Here is an 18,185-nt window from a genome sequence, read left to right as displayed (position 1 = left end):
GAGGTGGCAGTGTTTTTTTAGCGTGGTCGAGTTGCGAGCTCAACATCAACCCAGCATGGATGGTACAGGAGTCACTGGATCGAACCTCCGTTCTCGAGCCCGGCGCTGATCTCACTGCGCCACCATCCGACCGGAATGGGGGGGGGCGGGGGGGGGGTCAGGGTGAATCTTACTAAGAAAAATTTAAGCCAAATACAAAGTTAAGCACTCAACACAGTGTCAACGGCAACCAGTTAAAATGGCGAACAGCGTCGCGATCTGACTTAAAATGGCGGAAGGCATTCTCCTTCCTCGGTTCATAAGTACAAGTTGTCCATTAGTCGGACATTCGTAACTCGGGGACTACCTGTATTTAAAAGTTAAATTAAATTAGTAGTGCAAAAAGAGGAAAAAAGTAGTGAGGGAGTGTTCATGGGTTTAATATCTATTCAGAAATCTGATGGCAGAGGGAAAGTAGCTATTCATGAGTTACTGAGTGTGTGCTTTCAGGCTCCTGTACCTCCTCCTTGATGGTAGCAATAAGAACCAGACACGTCCTGGGTGATGGGGATCGTTAATGATGAATGCCGCCTTTTTAAGGCATCACTCCTTGAAGATATCTTGGATTCTGGGGAGGTCAGTGTGCGTGATGGAGCTTACTGAGTTTACAACTTTCTGCAGCTTATTTCAATCCTGTGCAGTGGTCCCCTGACACCAGACAGTGTTGCAACCAGTCAGAATGCTCTCCATGGTACATCTGTAGAAATTTGTGAGTGTCTTTGGTGACATACCAAATCTCCAAAACTCCTAATGAAATATAGCTGCTGTCATGCCTTCTTTGTAACTGCATCAATATGTTTGGTCCAGTACAGAACCTCAAAGACACTGGCAACCAGGAACTTGAAATTGCTCATCCTTTCCTCTTCTGATTCCTCAATGAGGACTGATGTGTGTTCTCATAAGATAAAGTCCCACTTATATCTTGCAACCTCTGCCTTTTAACTTCCCCTTCCCTTGCCCAAAATGGTTTGTTTTATCCATCAACCCCTATCTAACCCGATTCCACCTCTCACCCAACAGCCCCCATCTCAACACTCCCTTCTCACCTCTTAATGTTTTGTAGCTTCCCTTCTACACTCTCAATCTTGATGAAGGGTTTTGACTCAAAGCCTCTAGCATCCTATTTCCTCCAGACATTCTGCATGAACAACTGTGTTCCTCAAGCAGTTTGTTTTTTAATCTTATATTTCTTACCACATTATATTGCATCATGGTCACACTCATTCACTCAGCCTGACTCTATACTCTTGCAGCCTTTTTGCATCCTCACTTCTCAAAATACTGCATAATTTTGTATCATTAACAAATTTTGAAACATTTCTTCTAATCCTAATCACAAACACAGATTGTGAACAGTTGAGGTAACATCACGAATCCTTATGGCACCTCCTCTGGTCACAAAATGCCAACTTCAGATAGGCCCAAGCATGCCCAGTCTTTGCTTTCTTAGTGTCTGACTTTTATAAGTCCGTCAGGAAACTCTAACATTAACTTTTTATTCTACCTAATATAATGACAATATAAATAATGATTTTGTCCCCATTCACCTAATGTGTTGAAAATTAATTTTGAAATTTTTAGCATTTCAACTTTCATCGACACCAACAAGCTGCAATTCAAAGTGGAATACACTTCCCCTTTGAAATTTGATGCACAAAAATAGCTTTATTCTTGAAAATAACCTACAGATTATACAAACCTTTCTGTTCATTTAAACTTCAAAGGCCTCAAGTACAACATTGATAAAATAAGGATCTCTCCCTTAACCTGAAGCTGGAGTGTAGGTGCTTAAATGGCCAAAGTTTCACTTGCTCCATAGAATTTGTACCAGAAGATTCTTAAAGTACAGCTGTAAAAGGAGACTTAAATTTGCAATTCACATTGATTGACTAAAATACTATTGTTGGTTACTTCTTAAAAATAGGAAAGGGAAATTTTGACATAGATATATATAATGAACTGAAATCTGAATGCAGTTTAAAACACATTCAGCTCAGGACCGTGGATACAAAACCATCATTTATTGCTTCAAAAGATGAGAAAGTCGAGCTGAAAACTTCTCCAGAATTGTAATAAAAATCATAAAATCATACACATAAAATATTTAAGTCAACCAATTCACTACTTTTACAGACTAATACTTTTCCAGGATTTAGATTCTGAAGATCACAATCTTCTCTACTCTTGAATAATTTCATATCGCTTCCAAAATTCAAAAATCTGAGGATGCTTTAGTCACCGCCAAAATGACTGGTAACAACTAAAAGTTTAACAAGTAACTTCTGATAATAAATCATGTTTTCAAAAGATTTACTGTAAACCAAACCTTTGGTGAAGTAGTTAGATCCTTCATAACAGCAGGCTTCATGTGATCCTTTACAGTTTCTGTCTTTGGTGTAGGTTTAGTGTCAGGTGCTGGAGGTGATGGAGCTTTCCTTTTTGTCCTTTTTTCTGTCTCATGCTGCTGTACTGAAGCCGTCATGAATGTGGGCTGATTCCTATTAATATTTGATGCCTTCGGCTCGTAGAATGGATTAGATCTAATTAAAACAGAACTAATTTTTAAAAGATGTCTTCAACAACATTCTTCCTCAAAAATAAACTTTTCTTTTTGCACACAAATGCAGAGGTGCATTTTGAAAACAGTTCTGAAATGTACAATTTTTTATTGCATCTTATAACCTTTAATCTGCTGAATATACAATAATTTAATGGCACATTCACTGTGACAAGCTTTTCAAGGTTAAAAGATAATCCTGTTCAGTGCTTCTTACTAAACATTCAAATGAATGTTGAAGCCTTATCTTAAGGTCCACATTCAGACATTAAGTGGCATGCAGTCACTCTTGAGAATATGCCATTTGCAAAGACTGTTTTAGCAGAAAAATATAAAATCTGCTTTTATGTAACAGCAAATTTAATGTTTATAACCAAAAGGGAAAAATAAGAGGCTCTCTGGAATTGTTTGCACAGTTTCAAAACTAAAATCAATTATATCTTAAATAAGAAAAAAGTGCAATACACTATTTACCTTTAAGAATTCTGAAAATATATATGTGATGAAGATGAACCTTAAAAACAAATTGTGGGGGAAAAATATCAAGCAAGAAAAATTATTAAGGAGTTTACCATTTTGTTAATAGTTACAAAAGTAATGTCTGTTTCAACCTAATACTAAAACAACTTGGATTGAAAGGAAGCTTTTCATGGAAAAAATCTTGCCATGGAATGGACTAATATAAAGAAAAACAAAAACCAAGACTGCAGCAAGGAAACATTTTAGTTACTATCACTAGGGGAAAAGTGGAAGCTACAGATGTAAAATACACAACTGAGCTTTGAATTGGTTCTTACTAATTGATTAGCTCTAATTCGGTGTGGTAAAGCACTTAACATGGAAACTAACAACCAGGAACTTTCAATGCACACAAAATCAACTTCGAAGTTTGCCTTCCAGATGCATCTGTCATTCATGAACATCTAATATGACCAAGACACCGAATGAAAGACAAGGATGACGAGACCAAATTTAACCTGCTGACAGAAAGTGTCTCTGAGGAATATTCCATTCATGGCAGTTTAAAATTTTTAAAATTCAAGGTAAATGGAGCAGAGGTAAAATTGGTCCTGAACAGATAGCATTTTTTGTAAACACATAAATTATCCTTCAACTTAGGACTGTGACACTTGAACACTTTGTAATGATTGTATTAACATCAAGTACAAACAGTAAAATAAATAATCAGAATGATAAGGCATGAAAAGAACAGCATAAAAAAAGGTTCAATGCAAATAGAAGCAGAAATCTCAGACATGCTAGTCAAAATTTGTGCATTTTGAATTTTGGAAAACAAGTGAAAGCACTTAGCACTATTTTTATAACTAAATTAACAAATCAACAGATTCAAACAAATGCTTTCATGGTGGGTAGTGCTAAGGTAAAGAATTTATTGATCTTAAAAATCTTTTAAATTCTTGCCTCAAATCTTCCAGTCAAACAAGAGAGTTTTTGTTTTCCAATTCTATGTTTGCATAATCAAATCACTGAAGCTTGACTGATGTATTTCCCCACACTACTGTCTTTAATATCTGCGATGTCTTGTAATCATGAACCCAACAACCAAGTTTATCAATGAAAAATAAAATGATTAAATCCATTATTTTTTAGACAATAAGTGCTAACACTGTTAGCGAGAAAGCTAAATGCTATCATTAATGTTCACATAATTTCATGCACATTGTTCTAAAACAAATGTGTTTCCCCTTTTTACTTGAAAGGCCTGATTGGTACCTTGCAAGTGAAAGCAACAACGGAGGGGAGAGGGGGTCATGCTTCCTTTTGCTAAAGCACTTTGACATTGGATCACAACTTTTATTTACCTCATTTTGCTGATGCTGAAGAAAAATAATAACCTGCCACATAAAGCAAAATAACAGCTCAATATACAAACAGGCATTAATTCAGTTAAACCTAGTACTTAAACTGGTCATTCCATAGTGGTAAACTTGGCAATCCAACACCCTTAAAATCTAAACTTCTTTCATAAAATGCTGCAGAGCAGACTTCTGAAGATTTTAAATTATCTGTCAAAAAACAGATGCTCCAGAATATGGAAACATCATTGAGAAAAGATATCTCTAAGGACAGAGTCAAATTAGCACCAAGGATGCAGCGAAATCTGTAGTTTGCCTGTTCCCCTACTAAGCTGAACAGAACTACGAAGAGACCAAACATTAGGTGAAATGTAAATAAATAAATAGATATCTTAACTGCAGTATTTATTCATGCAACCGTCTCCTTTGATGCATTTTATAGAAGAAATGTACTGGAAACTTAATTGACTAAACTAAGGTGCATGAAATTGGATGCCCCGACTATATGATTTTTAATACCTATTAAACTTAGCTTACATAGGCGAACAAACAGGTAATGATCTTTTTCAGCATCATTGAATGTTTAGGTGTATCCAAGAAATGTCACCCATAAGTTTTTAGATATGATTCTGCAAGCCATTTAAGTACCAAAGTGATTCTAATCTAATGTCGGACTATTTTAATAACATACTCATCTAATTCCTCCTCCTCTGGTCTGGTTGTTTCAGCATAGAGGTACTTGCTCATGTCCACTGGTTTGACATTCTGTCTTTTTGCAGGTTTTGGTGGTTCAGTCTGTTCTGCCCTGTTTTCAAGAATCCTGTCATGCTGAGGATCATTCACGTCATCAAATGGATTGAGCAAGTTATCATACTCTTGTTCATTAAAAGGGTTATTAGGGTCATTATCAAACAAGAATCCTTCTGGTCTTTCAGTAGATGATGTTCCAATGTTTCTGTCTGTGAATAAAAATATTAAAATTTTAAATTTGAAGCAAAGGACTTCAAAAATTAATAAAATATATATGCAAAACACAATCCCTGTGAACTGAGATCATTTCACTTATCAAGTAGAAGCAACACTTACAACCAAAGGCTTGAAAAGACTTTACAGCATTACAATTATTGCTGTAAAGTACATAAGAACATAAGAAATTGGAGTTGGTTGGAGTAAGCCATCTGAGCTGTTGAGCTTGCTCCACCATTCAATAGCATCATGGCGGATCAGACCGTTGGCTCAGCTCCACCTATCCACCATTTCCACATCACCCTAATTACCCTGCTGCACCGCCCAGCAACTCACTTATTTAACTATAGCCTTTCAAAAGACCTTTGACAAGGCTATGGTATTACACATGACGCTATGAGCCCATGGTATTACAGGAAAGATTCTAGCATGGATAAAGTAGTGGCTGATTGGCAGGAAGTAAAGAGTGGCAATAAAGGGAGACTTCTCTGGTTAGCTGAGGGTGACTAGTGGTGTTCCACAGGGGTCTGTATGGGATCGATTCTTTTTACGTTATACGTCAATGATTTGGATGATGGAATTGATGGCTTTGTTGCAAAGTTTGCAGATGATATGAAGATAGGTGTAGTTTGAGGAAGTAGAGAGGCGACAGAAGGACTTGGATAGATCAGGAGAATGGGCAAAGAAATGACAGATAGAATACAATGTCAGGAAGTGTATGGTCATGCACTTTGGCAGAAGAAATGAAAGGATTGACTGTTTTCTAAATGGAGCGAAAGTTAAAATATCTGAAGTGCAAAGGGACTTGGAAGTCCTTGTGCAGGATTCCCTAAATGTTAATTTGCAGGTTGAGTCTGTGGTGAGGAAGGCAAATGCAATGTTAGCATTAATTTCAAGAAGATTAGAATATAAGAGCAAGGATGTAATGTTGAGACTTTATAAAGCACCTCACTTGGGGTATTGTGAGCAGTCTTGGGCCCCTTAATCTTAAAAAGGATGTTCTAAAACAGGAGAGGGTTCAAAGGAGGTTCACGAAAACGATTCCAGGATTGAATTGCTTGTCATATGAAGAGCGTTTGATGGCTCTGGGCCTGTATTCACTAGAATTCACAAGAATGAGGGTGATCTCATTGAAACCTATCGAATGATGAAATGCCTTGATAGAATGGATGTGAAGAAGATGTTTCCTTTAGTGAGAGAGTATAAGACCAGAGGACACAGCCTCAGAATAGAGGGGTACCCTTTTAGAATGGAGACGAGGAGGAATTTCTTTATCCAGAGAGTGGTGAATCTGTGGAATTCTTTGCCATAGGCAGCTGTGGAGGTCAAGTCATTGGGTATATTTAAGGCAGAGGTTGATAGATTCTTGTTTGGTCAAGGCATGAAGGGATATGGGGAGAAGGCAGGAGATTGGGGCTGAGAGGAAAATTGGATCAGCCATGATGTAATGGCGGAGCAGACTCAATGGGCCAAATGGCCTAATTCTGCTCTGATATCCTATGATCTTATGGTTTAATGACATGACAATTTACAGTGACCAATTACTACTAACTTAACCACAGTCTTTGGACTTGAGGAGGAAAGTGGACCACACAGGAAGAATGAACAAACTTTCTTGCAGAGGACTCCTGGATTGAAGTCTACACTCCAATACCCCAAGCTGTACTTGTGTCACACTAACTGCTACACTACCCAAGCACCCCAAACCTACTCTATAAACCTACTCCATGATCAATGTAACCTTGCCCATAATCTTCCATTTTTCTTACATCTATGTGCATGCCCAAGAGTTTCTTAAATACCCTGTTTTATCAGCCTCCACCACCACCCACAGTAGTGCATTCCAGACACCTACCACTCCCTGTGTAAAATAAAAACTATCTCTGACATCTTCCCTAAACTTTCCTCCACTCACTTTAAATGGTATTGGTCATTGCCACCCTGAAAAGGGGTGCTGGCTATTCTCCCCATCTATGCCTCTTGTAATCTTATAAACCTCTTTTAAGTCACTTCTCATCCTCCTCTACTCCAGAGAAAAGTCCAAGCTCGCAAAACCTTTACTTACACAGCACGCTCTATAATCAAAGCAGCAACCTGATAAATCTCCTTGACACCCTCACCAAAGCTTCCATAACCTTCCAATAATGAGCAACCAGAACTAAACACGGTACTCAAAGTATGATCCAACCATATTTTTATAAAGCGTTAGTTTTTTAACTCAATCCCACAACTAATAAAGGACAACACACAAATTGCCTTCTTAACCACCCTATCAACCTGTGCTGCAACTTTGAGGGATCAATGGACTTGGACAGTAATATTCCTCCGGTCCTCTACACTCCTAAGAATCTTGCCATTAATCTTGAACTGTGCCTTCAAATTTGATCTTTCAACGTGTATCACTTTACAGTTTTCCAGATTGAACTCCATCTGCCACTTTTCCACCCAGTTCTGCAGCCTGTCTATATCTCATTGTAATCTACACCAACCTTCTACATGATACATAACTCCATCAACCTTCATGTTATCTGCAAACCTTCCACTTCCTCATCCAAATCATTTATAAAAATCACCAAGAGCAGGGGTCCCAGAACAGATCCTCACAGAACACCACTAGTGCCAACCTCCAGGCAGAATATGCTTCATCTACTACCACCCTATGCCTTCCATGGGCAAGTCAATTCCAAATCCATGCAGCCAAGTTTCTCTGGATCCTCTGCCTCCTGACTTTCTGACTGAGCCAACCATAGGGAGCCTTACCCAATGCCTTCCTAAAATTCATATATGCCACATTTACCACTCTTCCTTCATCATTTGTTTAGTCACTTCCTCAAAAAAGTCAATCAAGATCATGAGGCACAACTTTCCCCTCACAAAGCCATGATGACTATCCCCAATAAGATTGTGCTTCTCAAAATCATCATGAATCCTGTCTCTAAGAATCCTCATTAATTTTCTCTCCACTGACACAAGACTCACAGGACTATAATAATATTTCCTGGGATATAATTCCCTGAAAAGATCTTTTCTACTTCTATCTTACCTACTGCTTTCATAATTTAACATGTTTCTCTAAGGTCCCCTCTCATTCTTCTGAATTCTAGCAAGTTTAGATCCAAGCAACTCAATCTCTCCTCAAAGGCTAATCCCTTCATTACTGGAATCAACCAGGTGAACCTCTCTGCACTGTTTCTAAAGTCAGTAGGTCTTTCCTCAAATAAAGAGACCAGAAATGCATGCAATACTCTTGAGTGTGACCTCACCAATACCCTGTACAGTTGCAGCATTACCTTCCTACACCTAAACTCAATCCTTCTAGCAATGAAGGCTAACATTCCATTTGCCTTCCTGATGCACAAGAATTGCTCGCAGAGGGATTTGAATCTCTGGAATTTTGAATCTACATCTCTGGAATAGTAGAAGGACTGTTGAAAATGTCTTTTCCCTATAAACTAGTGTCCCGCATATAACACACTCTCTGTCCCCTTTAAACTAATACCCACCATTTAAAACACTGACCGTCTCCTGTAGACTAGTACCCAGTGTACAAAACACTTTCTGCCCCCTCCCCCCCATAAACTAGTATCCAGCTTGTAATGCACTGTAAGTGGTGTTCTCTGTTAAGTAGTGCCCAGCATGCTTTATGTCTTAGGCAAACCATTGCCCAGCATGTAACATAGATCAGTAACATTGAGTAGTAAGGGCATCAGAAATTACAGGGAAAAAGCAGGCGAATGGGGTTAAGAGGGATAATAAATCAGCCGTGATCAAGTGGTGAGCAGACTCGATGGCCTAATTCTGCTGCTATGGTATCCTAATGGTTTATTGTCCTCATTGCTGTTCTTAAACATTGGAAAAACATTTGCCATCACCACCCTTCAATCCTCTGGCACTATTCCTGTGGCCAGGGAGGACACACACATTATTGTCAACACCCCAGCAAACCCTTTGCTCACTTCCTGTAGTAACCTGGGTATATCCTGCCCGGACCCATGTACCATATCTCGGTACACGTGACAATAATAACCAATTGCCTTCTCATCTTAAATCTGTGCTCCCTTGATACTCCTGTTCTCAGAAAGAGATTATTATCTATCCTATTACACCCTTTATGGATTAGAGCAAATGAGCAAGAGAGGCTGGAAAAAGCTGGATGAGAAAAAGAGGTTGGACAAAACTGGATTGTTTTCCCTGCAGCATCAGAGGCTTAAGAGCGACCTGATAGAAATATATCAAATAATGAGGGACAAAGACAAGGTAGAAAGTCAGAATCATTTTCCCAAGGTTGTAACTGTCAAATACTAGACCTTTAAGGTGAGAGAGGGAAAGATTTACAAGGCGTGTTTTTCTTTTATACAGATTGGTAGGTGACTGGAATGCACTGCCAGGGGAAATAGCAGAAGCAGATTTGACAGCAACATTTAAGAGATGTTTAGACATGCACAAACATGGATAGGGAATGGAGCAGTACAGACCATGTGCAGGCAAATGGAATTAGTTAGTTAGTTATGGTTGACAGACATATTGTGGGCTGAAGGGCCTGTTCCTGTGCAATTCTATTCTATATTCTATGAATTTGTGGGATATACATTTCAGACAAAAAGTACATTGTTTTATTGACAATAGTTAGTAAATTGCTTCCTCGAAACGTTTGTTGCACTATTTGAAACATCATGGGAAACAAATTAAAAGTAAAAGCCACTCAGGACTGCTGATGTGGAAAACATGTTTAGTTTGTTTGAATAATTCAAGGTTAACACTACATATCTGTTCAATGTATCAACTTTGTCTGTTTCTAACCCCATTAAACTGATTAATGCTGGGAATCCAGTATTAAATGAAGACACTTAGAGCAGAGCTACAGATCAATATGGGATTGATGCAGTCATGAAAAATGTTGGGGAAGAAAAATCATGTTACAAGGCAGAATTTGTCATTCAGAGCCTGGGTGGGTGTAGAGACAGGTGACGGGACAATAAAACATGAAGTAAGGAATCAAGTCTGAGACCAAGATCCAGTAACACTGAATACGGATGGTGCTGTTGGGTTGTGTTTCAATAGGCTACAAATAGATCTGGATATAATTAGATAACTTCAGCATATATACTAAAAATGGAACTTAAAAATTGGTCAGAAGAACGGAAAATGGTTAGAGATCATTAAGACTGGCATTGAAGTATCCATGTCCAAAAGGTTAACTACACATATTGTGTGAACTACTAGATGTTTGCAGTATCTTCTATGTGGCAGTGTGCCAGGGCAATGGCATCAACATGAATGATGCCAACAGGCTCAATAAACTGATCAGACAGTCTGGCTCTGTTATACGAGTCAAACCGAACACACTGGAAGCTGTAGTAGAAAAAAGAACCACATGGAAAATACTGGTAACTCTAGACAATGTATCTCACCACCTGCATGTCACCTTGGCTGAACAAAGGAGCACTTTTAGTAACAAACTAAGACAACTGTGCTGCTCCAAAGAGCATTATATGAGGTTATTCTTACCCTCCGCCATTAGGCTTTATAACGAGTCAACCAATAGCCAGGGAAGTGATGACCACCCCCACCCCCTCCTGTTAGACTGTGGCAACTTAATTTTTATTCTTTCGACTTCTCTTCTGATATATATATATAAAACATTGTAGTTTCCTTTGGGATCAATAAAGTATATCTCTCTTGGGGTTGTCTCATAATTCAAGCTGGAAAGAGAAAACTCATACAAAGGCTCCATCTTGTGGCAAGATACCTGTAATTACACCATACAAAATTACAACAACTCCTCCTTGATAGTGCATTTCTTCTTCTTTGGCAGCTCCCTGGGATCAAGGATGACTTGCCTTCCATTCTGGTTTTATGGATTCTGATGTGGCTAATGAAGGAAAATGTGCCAAGGCAGTTCAGTAGAGAGTAAATCAAATAAAAATTGACACAAAGCTAAGGGAAGACATTTTTAGATAAGTGACTAAAGGTTTACTGAAGGAGGGGGAGGGGAGGGTGAGGAGAGGGGGAAAAAGTTGCAAAGAGTGAGGAAGCAATATAGTGAGTTGAAAGCTGTTGCAAAGCTGCGTGGTGTTAAGTATTTCGGGCTCCCACAGTGCAAGAACAGAGGAAGCTCAGACAGTCAATGCAGCTGACACAGGAATTAACCATCTTTTTGAGTGGTACAGGCAAAGCAGTCTTGTATAGAATGAGATCTACAATGAGCAGCACAGTGGCACAGAAGACAGAGACAATGACTCACAATACCAGAGACCCCAGGTTCAATCCTGACCTTAGGCACTGTCTGTGTGGAGTTTGCATGTTCCCTGTGATCATGTGGGTTTACCCCTGGTGCTTCCTCAGTTTCAGGAAGCCCCAGTTTCCTTCCACATCCCAAAGATATGTAGGTTGGTAAATGTAGGTGTGTGGCAAGGTCATACAATACGAGGGAGTCGATGGGGATGCAGGAAGAATAAAGTGGGATTAGTGTCAATGGGTAGTTGATGATCACCCTGGAGTTGGTGGGTCTGTTTCTCTGTTGGATCGTTCTCTGCAAGTTTCATAAATGCAAGAACTGCAAGTGAAATTGGGGCTTGGTGGGTAGCCACTGACAGGATACCATATCTGTGGGTTTGAGAATAACACAAGTAAGTATAGAAAATATTCTGGAATCGGCTGGATGCAAGGTTTGAGAGCAGTTTTTGTGCCTCAACATCTCAGAGGATCGATCCTAAACCCAGAACAATGATGCAATCATGGAAAAGGAATTCAAGTGCCTCTACTTCAATAGGAGTTAAAAGAGATTTGGTACATTACTAAATACTCTTACAGATTTCTACAGATGTACAGTGGAGACCATTTTGACTGGTTGCATCATAGTATGGTGTGGAGGCTCCAATGCACAATCACAAGAGGCTGCAGACTGTTGTAGATTTATCCACTCTCATCAAAGGCACAACTCTCCCCACCAATGAGGATATCTTCAAGAGGCAGTGCTTCTAGAAGGTGGCATCCATCACTAGGAACTCTCACCATTCAAGGACTGCCCACATCTTGTCACTGCTATCCAGGAGGTACTACAGGAGCATGAAGACCACACTTGTCAATTCAGAAACAATTTCTGTCTGCCATCAGATTTCTGAATGGTCCATGAAGCCATACACACTACTTTGTTATTGTCTTTTATTTTTGCACTATTTATTTACTTTTGCAGTATATGCTAGTTGTATTCGCAAAACCACATATCTCACATAATCCAACTGGTGATAATAAACCTGATTCTGAGCTAGGCATCAGCGTTTCAAAAATTCTCCTTCTGCGCTTAACAGGGAAGGCAGCTGCAGAAGCATGCATTCAAAATGCCTGAGCCAAAGCATGATGTTGCATGCTGAGTAATCTGGAATTATGTCCTGCAAGAACAATTGACCTATTATTTGTTCTGGATTCAAATTGAAACCTCAGGAAGCATAACTTTGTACTTCACTAGTGGAGAGTAAACATCAGATTTAAAAAGTGAGTGGGGCCTGCTGGAACTTTCTGAGGAAGTTGAGATCACAGGACAGTTACTGATTGAGAGCAAAATGCCAGTTTTATAAAACAGTAGGGTTTGTCAAGCTTTTCTGTAGAGCTTGAGATCGTCTGGGTTATTGGGCACTCGGCAAGGGTGAATAAAATAAGTTTAAACTGGCCAGCCATTGTGAGAGCAGCCATGGTGTGAATGAGATAGGTTAGAGTTGGGACTTAGGCTTTGGCTCAAAGGGCTTCAGTGAGAAAAATTGAGGTTAGGGCAAGGTTCCTGTCAGGTTTCTCTTAGTTTATTCATGCCTAGCTAGAGTAGCAAGCAATCTGGGAGAGCAAGGAGACCTCCAGTCTCCCTGATTGCTACATCTGCAAGAAATGCATCTGGGCACTGCTCCTTCTACACTGTGTTAGGTCATCCACTAAGTTCCCTTTCCCTTCTGTTCATTCAGGATAATGAGAAGCTACAGGAAGGTACGCAAATAAGTTGCAGGAGGCAGATGGCTGAGTAGTTGTCAGGAGAGGGAAAAGGAATAGACAGAGAATGCAGAATACCATTGTGGCCGTTACCCTCAATAACAAGCATACTGCTTTGAATAACACTGGCACAGACCAGGGCTCTGGTAGCTAATCTGGCTCTGTGGCTCAGAAGGAAAGAGGAAGCAATCAACAGTGATAGGGGATTCAATCTTAGGCGAACAGACAGGAGATTCTGTGGACATGAAAGAGACTCCCTGATTGCTAGGGAGAGGTTGAGCAGGCAGAATTTGTAGCACATATTGGTACCAACAACACCAAGTAGGAAAAGGATTGAGGTCCTGGAGAGAGAATGCTGTATAGGGAGCTAGGTAAAAAGCTGAAAAGCAGGAATTTAAGAATACTAATCTTGTAATTGCTGCTGTGCCACATGCCAGAGGATAAGAATAACACAAAAAGGTAATTGAACGTGTGGTGGAAGAATTGGTGCAGGGACAGAGATTCAGATTTGTGAATCATTAGGATCTCTTCTGGGGAGGTGTGACCTGTATCAAGGTACAGGTTCCATCCGAATTTGATGCAAACCAAATACCCTTGCAAGAAGATTTGCTGGAGCTATTGGGGAGGGTTTAAACTAGATTGGCAGGTGGGTGGAAACCAGAGTGATAGGTCAGAGGATTGGCCAGTTGGTGTACAGGTAGATGCAGAGTGTAGAGAGACAATGAGAAAGAATAAACAGTGGATAGGACGTAATTGCAATCAGTTAGATGGGTTGAAATGGGTCTATTTTCATGCAAGAACAAGGTGATGAACTTAGGCTACGTCCACACTAGACCGGATAATTTTGAAAACGCCAGTTTCGCGTAAAAATGATAGGCATCCACACTAGACATTTTAAAAAATCTCTGTCCACATTGAAACAGATATTTTGGCGAATCTCCTCCTACTGCGCATGTGCAGGGCACATCTACCAAAAACAAGCAATATGTTTGGTGTCAGATCTTGCTGTGAAAGAAGGTGCGTGTTTGTTCAGTTACAGACTAGAAAAACTTAAACGACGGGAAATTGTTGGCTCTCATGCAGGAGGACTTAAAACTAAAAATGAACAAATACTGGAGTGTATGGAGGCAACCGACAGGGAGTTCACGGAGAGTATGACCCAGCTGACGACGAACATTGAAATACTGACAAACTCTGTTGCATTAATAAAGCACCTTTTTAAATGTATAAAACATGTCTGCATCAGTATTATCTTGTATTTCCATACAATGTTACATTGTCAGAGAATGACATCTATTACACATCTATTGTCAGAGAAGTACTTGTATAAATAGGTAAATCACCTTCATACAAGCAAGGACAGAAAACAGGGCACAGTGAGTATACTTATTTATTCAGTAAGTTATGGGTCAAAGTATTTGGTGAGTACATTTCTAACTCTTCTAGCTTCAGTCTCGTTGCCGTCTGTTCTGAAATTAAGTTGCGTTCAAGAAAACAATGAAATGGCGCACTGCCGTCACCATCTGTCATTACGGTGTTTTCAGATTTCTCCGGTTACCCCGTCCACACTGATCTGCCCAAGCAGCGTCTTCAAAATTACACACCCTGGAGAGTGTTTCTGAAAAGCTCTGGTTTCGGGGGACGAAAACACCGTTTTAGTGTGGATGGAGGGTAAAAACAAAGAGAAAAAGCTTCGGTTACGGATTTATCCGGTGTAAGTGTGGAAGTAGCCTGAGAGCATGGATCAGTACATGGAACTATGATGTTGCATGTACTATGATGTTGTAGCTTTACAGAGAATGGCTAATGGATGTTCCAGGATTTAAATGTTTGAAAATGGATAGAAAGGGAGGGAAAAGAGGTGGGGGAGTATCATTGCTAATGAGGGACAATCACAGCTACAGAAAGGGAGAATGTCATGGTGGGATTGAGTACTGAGTCAGTGAAGGTGCAGGTCAGAAAGAGGAAGGGAACAAGCATTCTACTGGTAGTAGTCTCTAGACACCCACTCAACAGCAACAGAGACACTGAAGTGCAGATCAGGAGGCAAATTTTGAAAAGCTGCAAAACTTACATAGTTTTCATCATGGGGGAACTTCAACTTCCCTACTATTGACTGGCAAAAGGTGTACCATAGATGGGAGAGGGGTGCAATTTGTTAGGAGTATCCAGGATGGATTCCTGACATAATATGTGGACAGGCTAACTAGAGGGGAGGCCACACTGGATCTGGTACCAGGCAATTTAGTGGTGGGTGAACATTTTGGAGATAGTAACCGCAACTCCCTGATTTTTATCATAGCCTTGGACAAGTTACGAGCAGACAATATGGGAAAGTATTTAATATAGGGAGGGCAAATTGTGATGCTACTAAGCAGGAATTTGGGCATGTAAATTGGGAACATATGTACTCAGAGAAATGCACAATGGAAGTGTAGAGGTTGTTTAGAGAGCACCTGAATGGGATTCTGGATGTTTGTCCCAATGAGGCAGGGAAAAGATGGTTAGGTGAAGGAATATGGTTGACAAGATACGTGAAGCACTAAGTCAAAAAGAGGAAGGAAGGAAGCATGCTCAAGGTTCAGGAAGCAAGGATCAGACAAGGTTCTTGAGAGTTACAAGGTAGCCAGGAAGGAGCTTAAGAATGGACTTAGGAGAGCTGGAAGGGAACAAACGAACACCTTGGTGAGTAGGATTAAGGAGAACCCCAAGGCTTTCTACACGTATGTGATGGACAGGAGGATGACTAGAATGAGGGTAGGACTAATCAGGATAAAAGTGTAAATATGTCTCTAGAGTCGGAGAAAGTCCTTCATGAATATTTTTCACCATTGAGAGGGACCTTGGTAAATGTGAGGGCTGTGTAAAGCAGTCTAATATCCTGGAACATGTTGATGTTAAGAAAGAGGATGTGCTGGTATATCCCCAGGGTTGGGTGAAATATACGCTAGGTTGCTACATGAGGCAAGGGAAGAGATTGTTGTGCCTTTGGCAATGATCTTTGTGTCCTCACTGGCCACAGGAGTAGCACCATAAGATTGGAGGGTTGCAAATATTCTTTTGCTCAAGAAAGGTAGTAAGGATAATCCTGGAAATTACAGAACAGTGAGTCTCATGCAAGAGATGGGCAAGGTATTACAAAAGATTCTTATAGAGACAAGATTGACAAGCATTTGGAGAAACAGTCAGCACTGCTTTGTGAGTGATAGCTCAAGCCTCATGAGCCTATTTGAATTTTTTAAGAAGCAATAAAAACAAATTGATGAATGTAGAGCAGTGGATGTAGTGTATATGGATCTTAGTAAGGCGTTTGAAAGGTTCCCAATGGCCAGCTCAGTCGAAAGGTCATGAGGCATGGCTAGAGAAACATGGTTACAAGGATACAGAATTGGCTTGCCCACAGAAAGCAGGGGGAGGAAGTAGATGCAACATATTTAGCCTGGACGTCGGTAATCATTAGAGTTCCACAGGGATCTGTTCTGGGATCCCGACTCTTCATAATTTTTATAAATGACTTGGATGATCCAGTGGCAGGGTGAGTTAGTAATTTTGCAGATGACACAAAGGTTGATGGTGCTGTGAATAGTGTAGAAGGTTGTCATAGGTTACAGTGGGACAATGATAGGACACAGAACCAGGCTGAGAAGTGGCAGATGGGAATTCAATCTGGAAATGTGTGAAGTAATACACTTTAGAAGGCTGAACTTGAGGCAGAATATAGGGCTAATGGTAGGATTCTTAGCTGTGTGGAGGAACAGAAGGATCTTGCGGTCCACATCCACAGGCCCTCAAAGTTGACGTGTAAGTTAATCAGATGGTTAAGAAAGTGTGTGGTGTGTTGGCCTTCATTAGTTAGAGGATTGAGTTCAATAGCTGAAAGGCAATGTTGCAGCTCTGAAAATACTCTGGTTTGACCACACTTGGAATATTGTGTTCAGTTCTGGTCCCCTCATTAGAGGGGGGAAATGGAAGCCCCAGAGAGGGTGCAGAAGAGGTTTAACAGATGCTCCTGAGTTAGAGAGCAGGTCCGATGAGGACAGGTTGAGTGAGCTTGGGCTTTTCTCTTCAAAGTTAAGGAGGATGAGAGGTGCTTAACAAGATGGTAAGACGCAAAGATAGACTGGACAGACAGAGACTTCTTCCCAGGGCAAAACTGGTTAACATGAGGAGGCGTAATTTTAAGGTGTTTGGAGGAAAGTATAAGGGAGACGTCAGAGGTAGATTATTTTATACATAAAATGGTGGGTGTGTAGAACATCTTGCCAGGGTGGTGGTAAAGACAGATAAATTAGGGACACTTAAGGGATTATTAGGTAGGCACATAGAAGAAAGAAAAATGGAAGATTAGGTGGGAAGAAGTGGTTGAATTGATCTAGGTTAAAAGAACAGCACAAAGTCATGGGCTGATGGAACTGTACTATGCTGCACTTTTCTTTGTTTGACAACAGCAATAAAGAAACTTAAATAATCAGCATCATCTATGTCACACAATGAAATTAACCAAATTAACTGGTAAGTTGAGTTCTTTGCAATGACTTTTTTTTTATAAACAAGATTTTCAGCTAATGGCAGATCCTAGTGACTTAGGAACACTCATCTCTTGATTATTAAGCTTGTGCAATAATCCATTAGTAATTTATTTTTCTTTGGCTATAAATGTTGATTTTTTTTCATCTGACTACACTTAGATAAAATGCTATGATGAGACTTTCCAAGTGTAAGTGCCATAGCAATGTGATTTGCTTCTTGGAAAAATGTTAAATGACTGAGTTTCATTGCAAAGTAACTAAAACGATGACAAGATAGTGACAAGATAGTTTTCGAATACT

At 39.9% G+C, this 18,185-nt stretch overlaps 1 protein-coding gene across 4 annotated transcripts in view; it reads right to left on the bottom strand.

Annotated features, from left to right (window-relative positions):
* The window catches only part of ehbp1 (EH domain binding protein 1), a 389,918-nt gene that overhangs the window by 237,423 nt on the left and 134,310 nt on the right, over positions 1 to 18,185 (bottom strand). For all 4 annotated transcript variants that reach the window (XM_073051179.1, XM_073051180.1, XM_073051181.1 and 1 more), the window contains 2 exons: positions 5,105 to 5,372; positions 2,366 to 2,579 (listed from right to left, as the gene is read on the bottom strand). In XM_073051179.1, the coding sequence (XP_072907280.1) occupies positions 2,366 to 2,579; positions 5,105 to 5,372 (482 nt within the window). The remainder of the gene's footprint in view (positions 1 to 2,365; positions 2,580 to 5,104; positions 5,373 to 18,185) is intronic.

This window comes from Hemitrygon akajei, chromosome 7 (assembly GCF_048418815.1).
Source record: "Hemitrygon akajei chromosome 7, sHemAka1.3, whole genome shotgun sequence".
Lineage (NCBI taxonomy): Eukaryota > Metazoa > Chordata > Chondrichthyes > Myliobatiformes > Dasyatidae > Hemitrygon > Hemitrygon akajei.
This window is presented reverse-complemented; position numbering and strand designations above follow the sequence as displayed.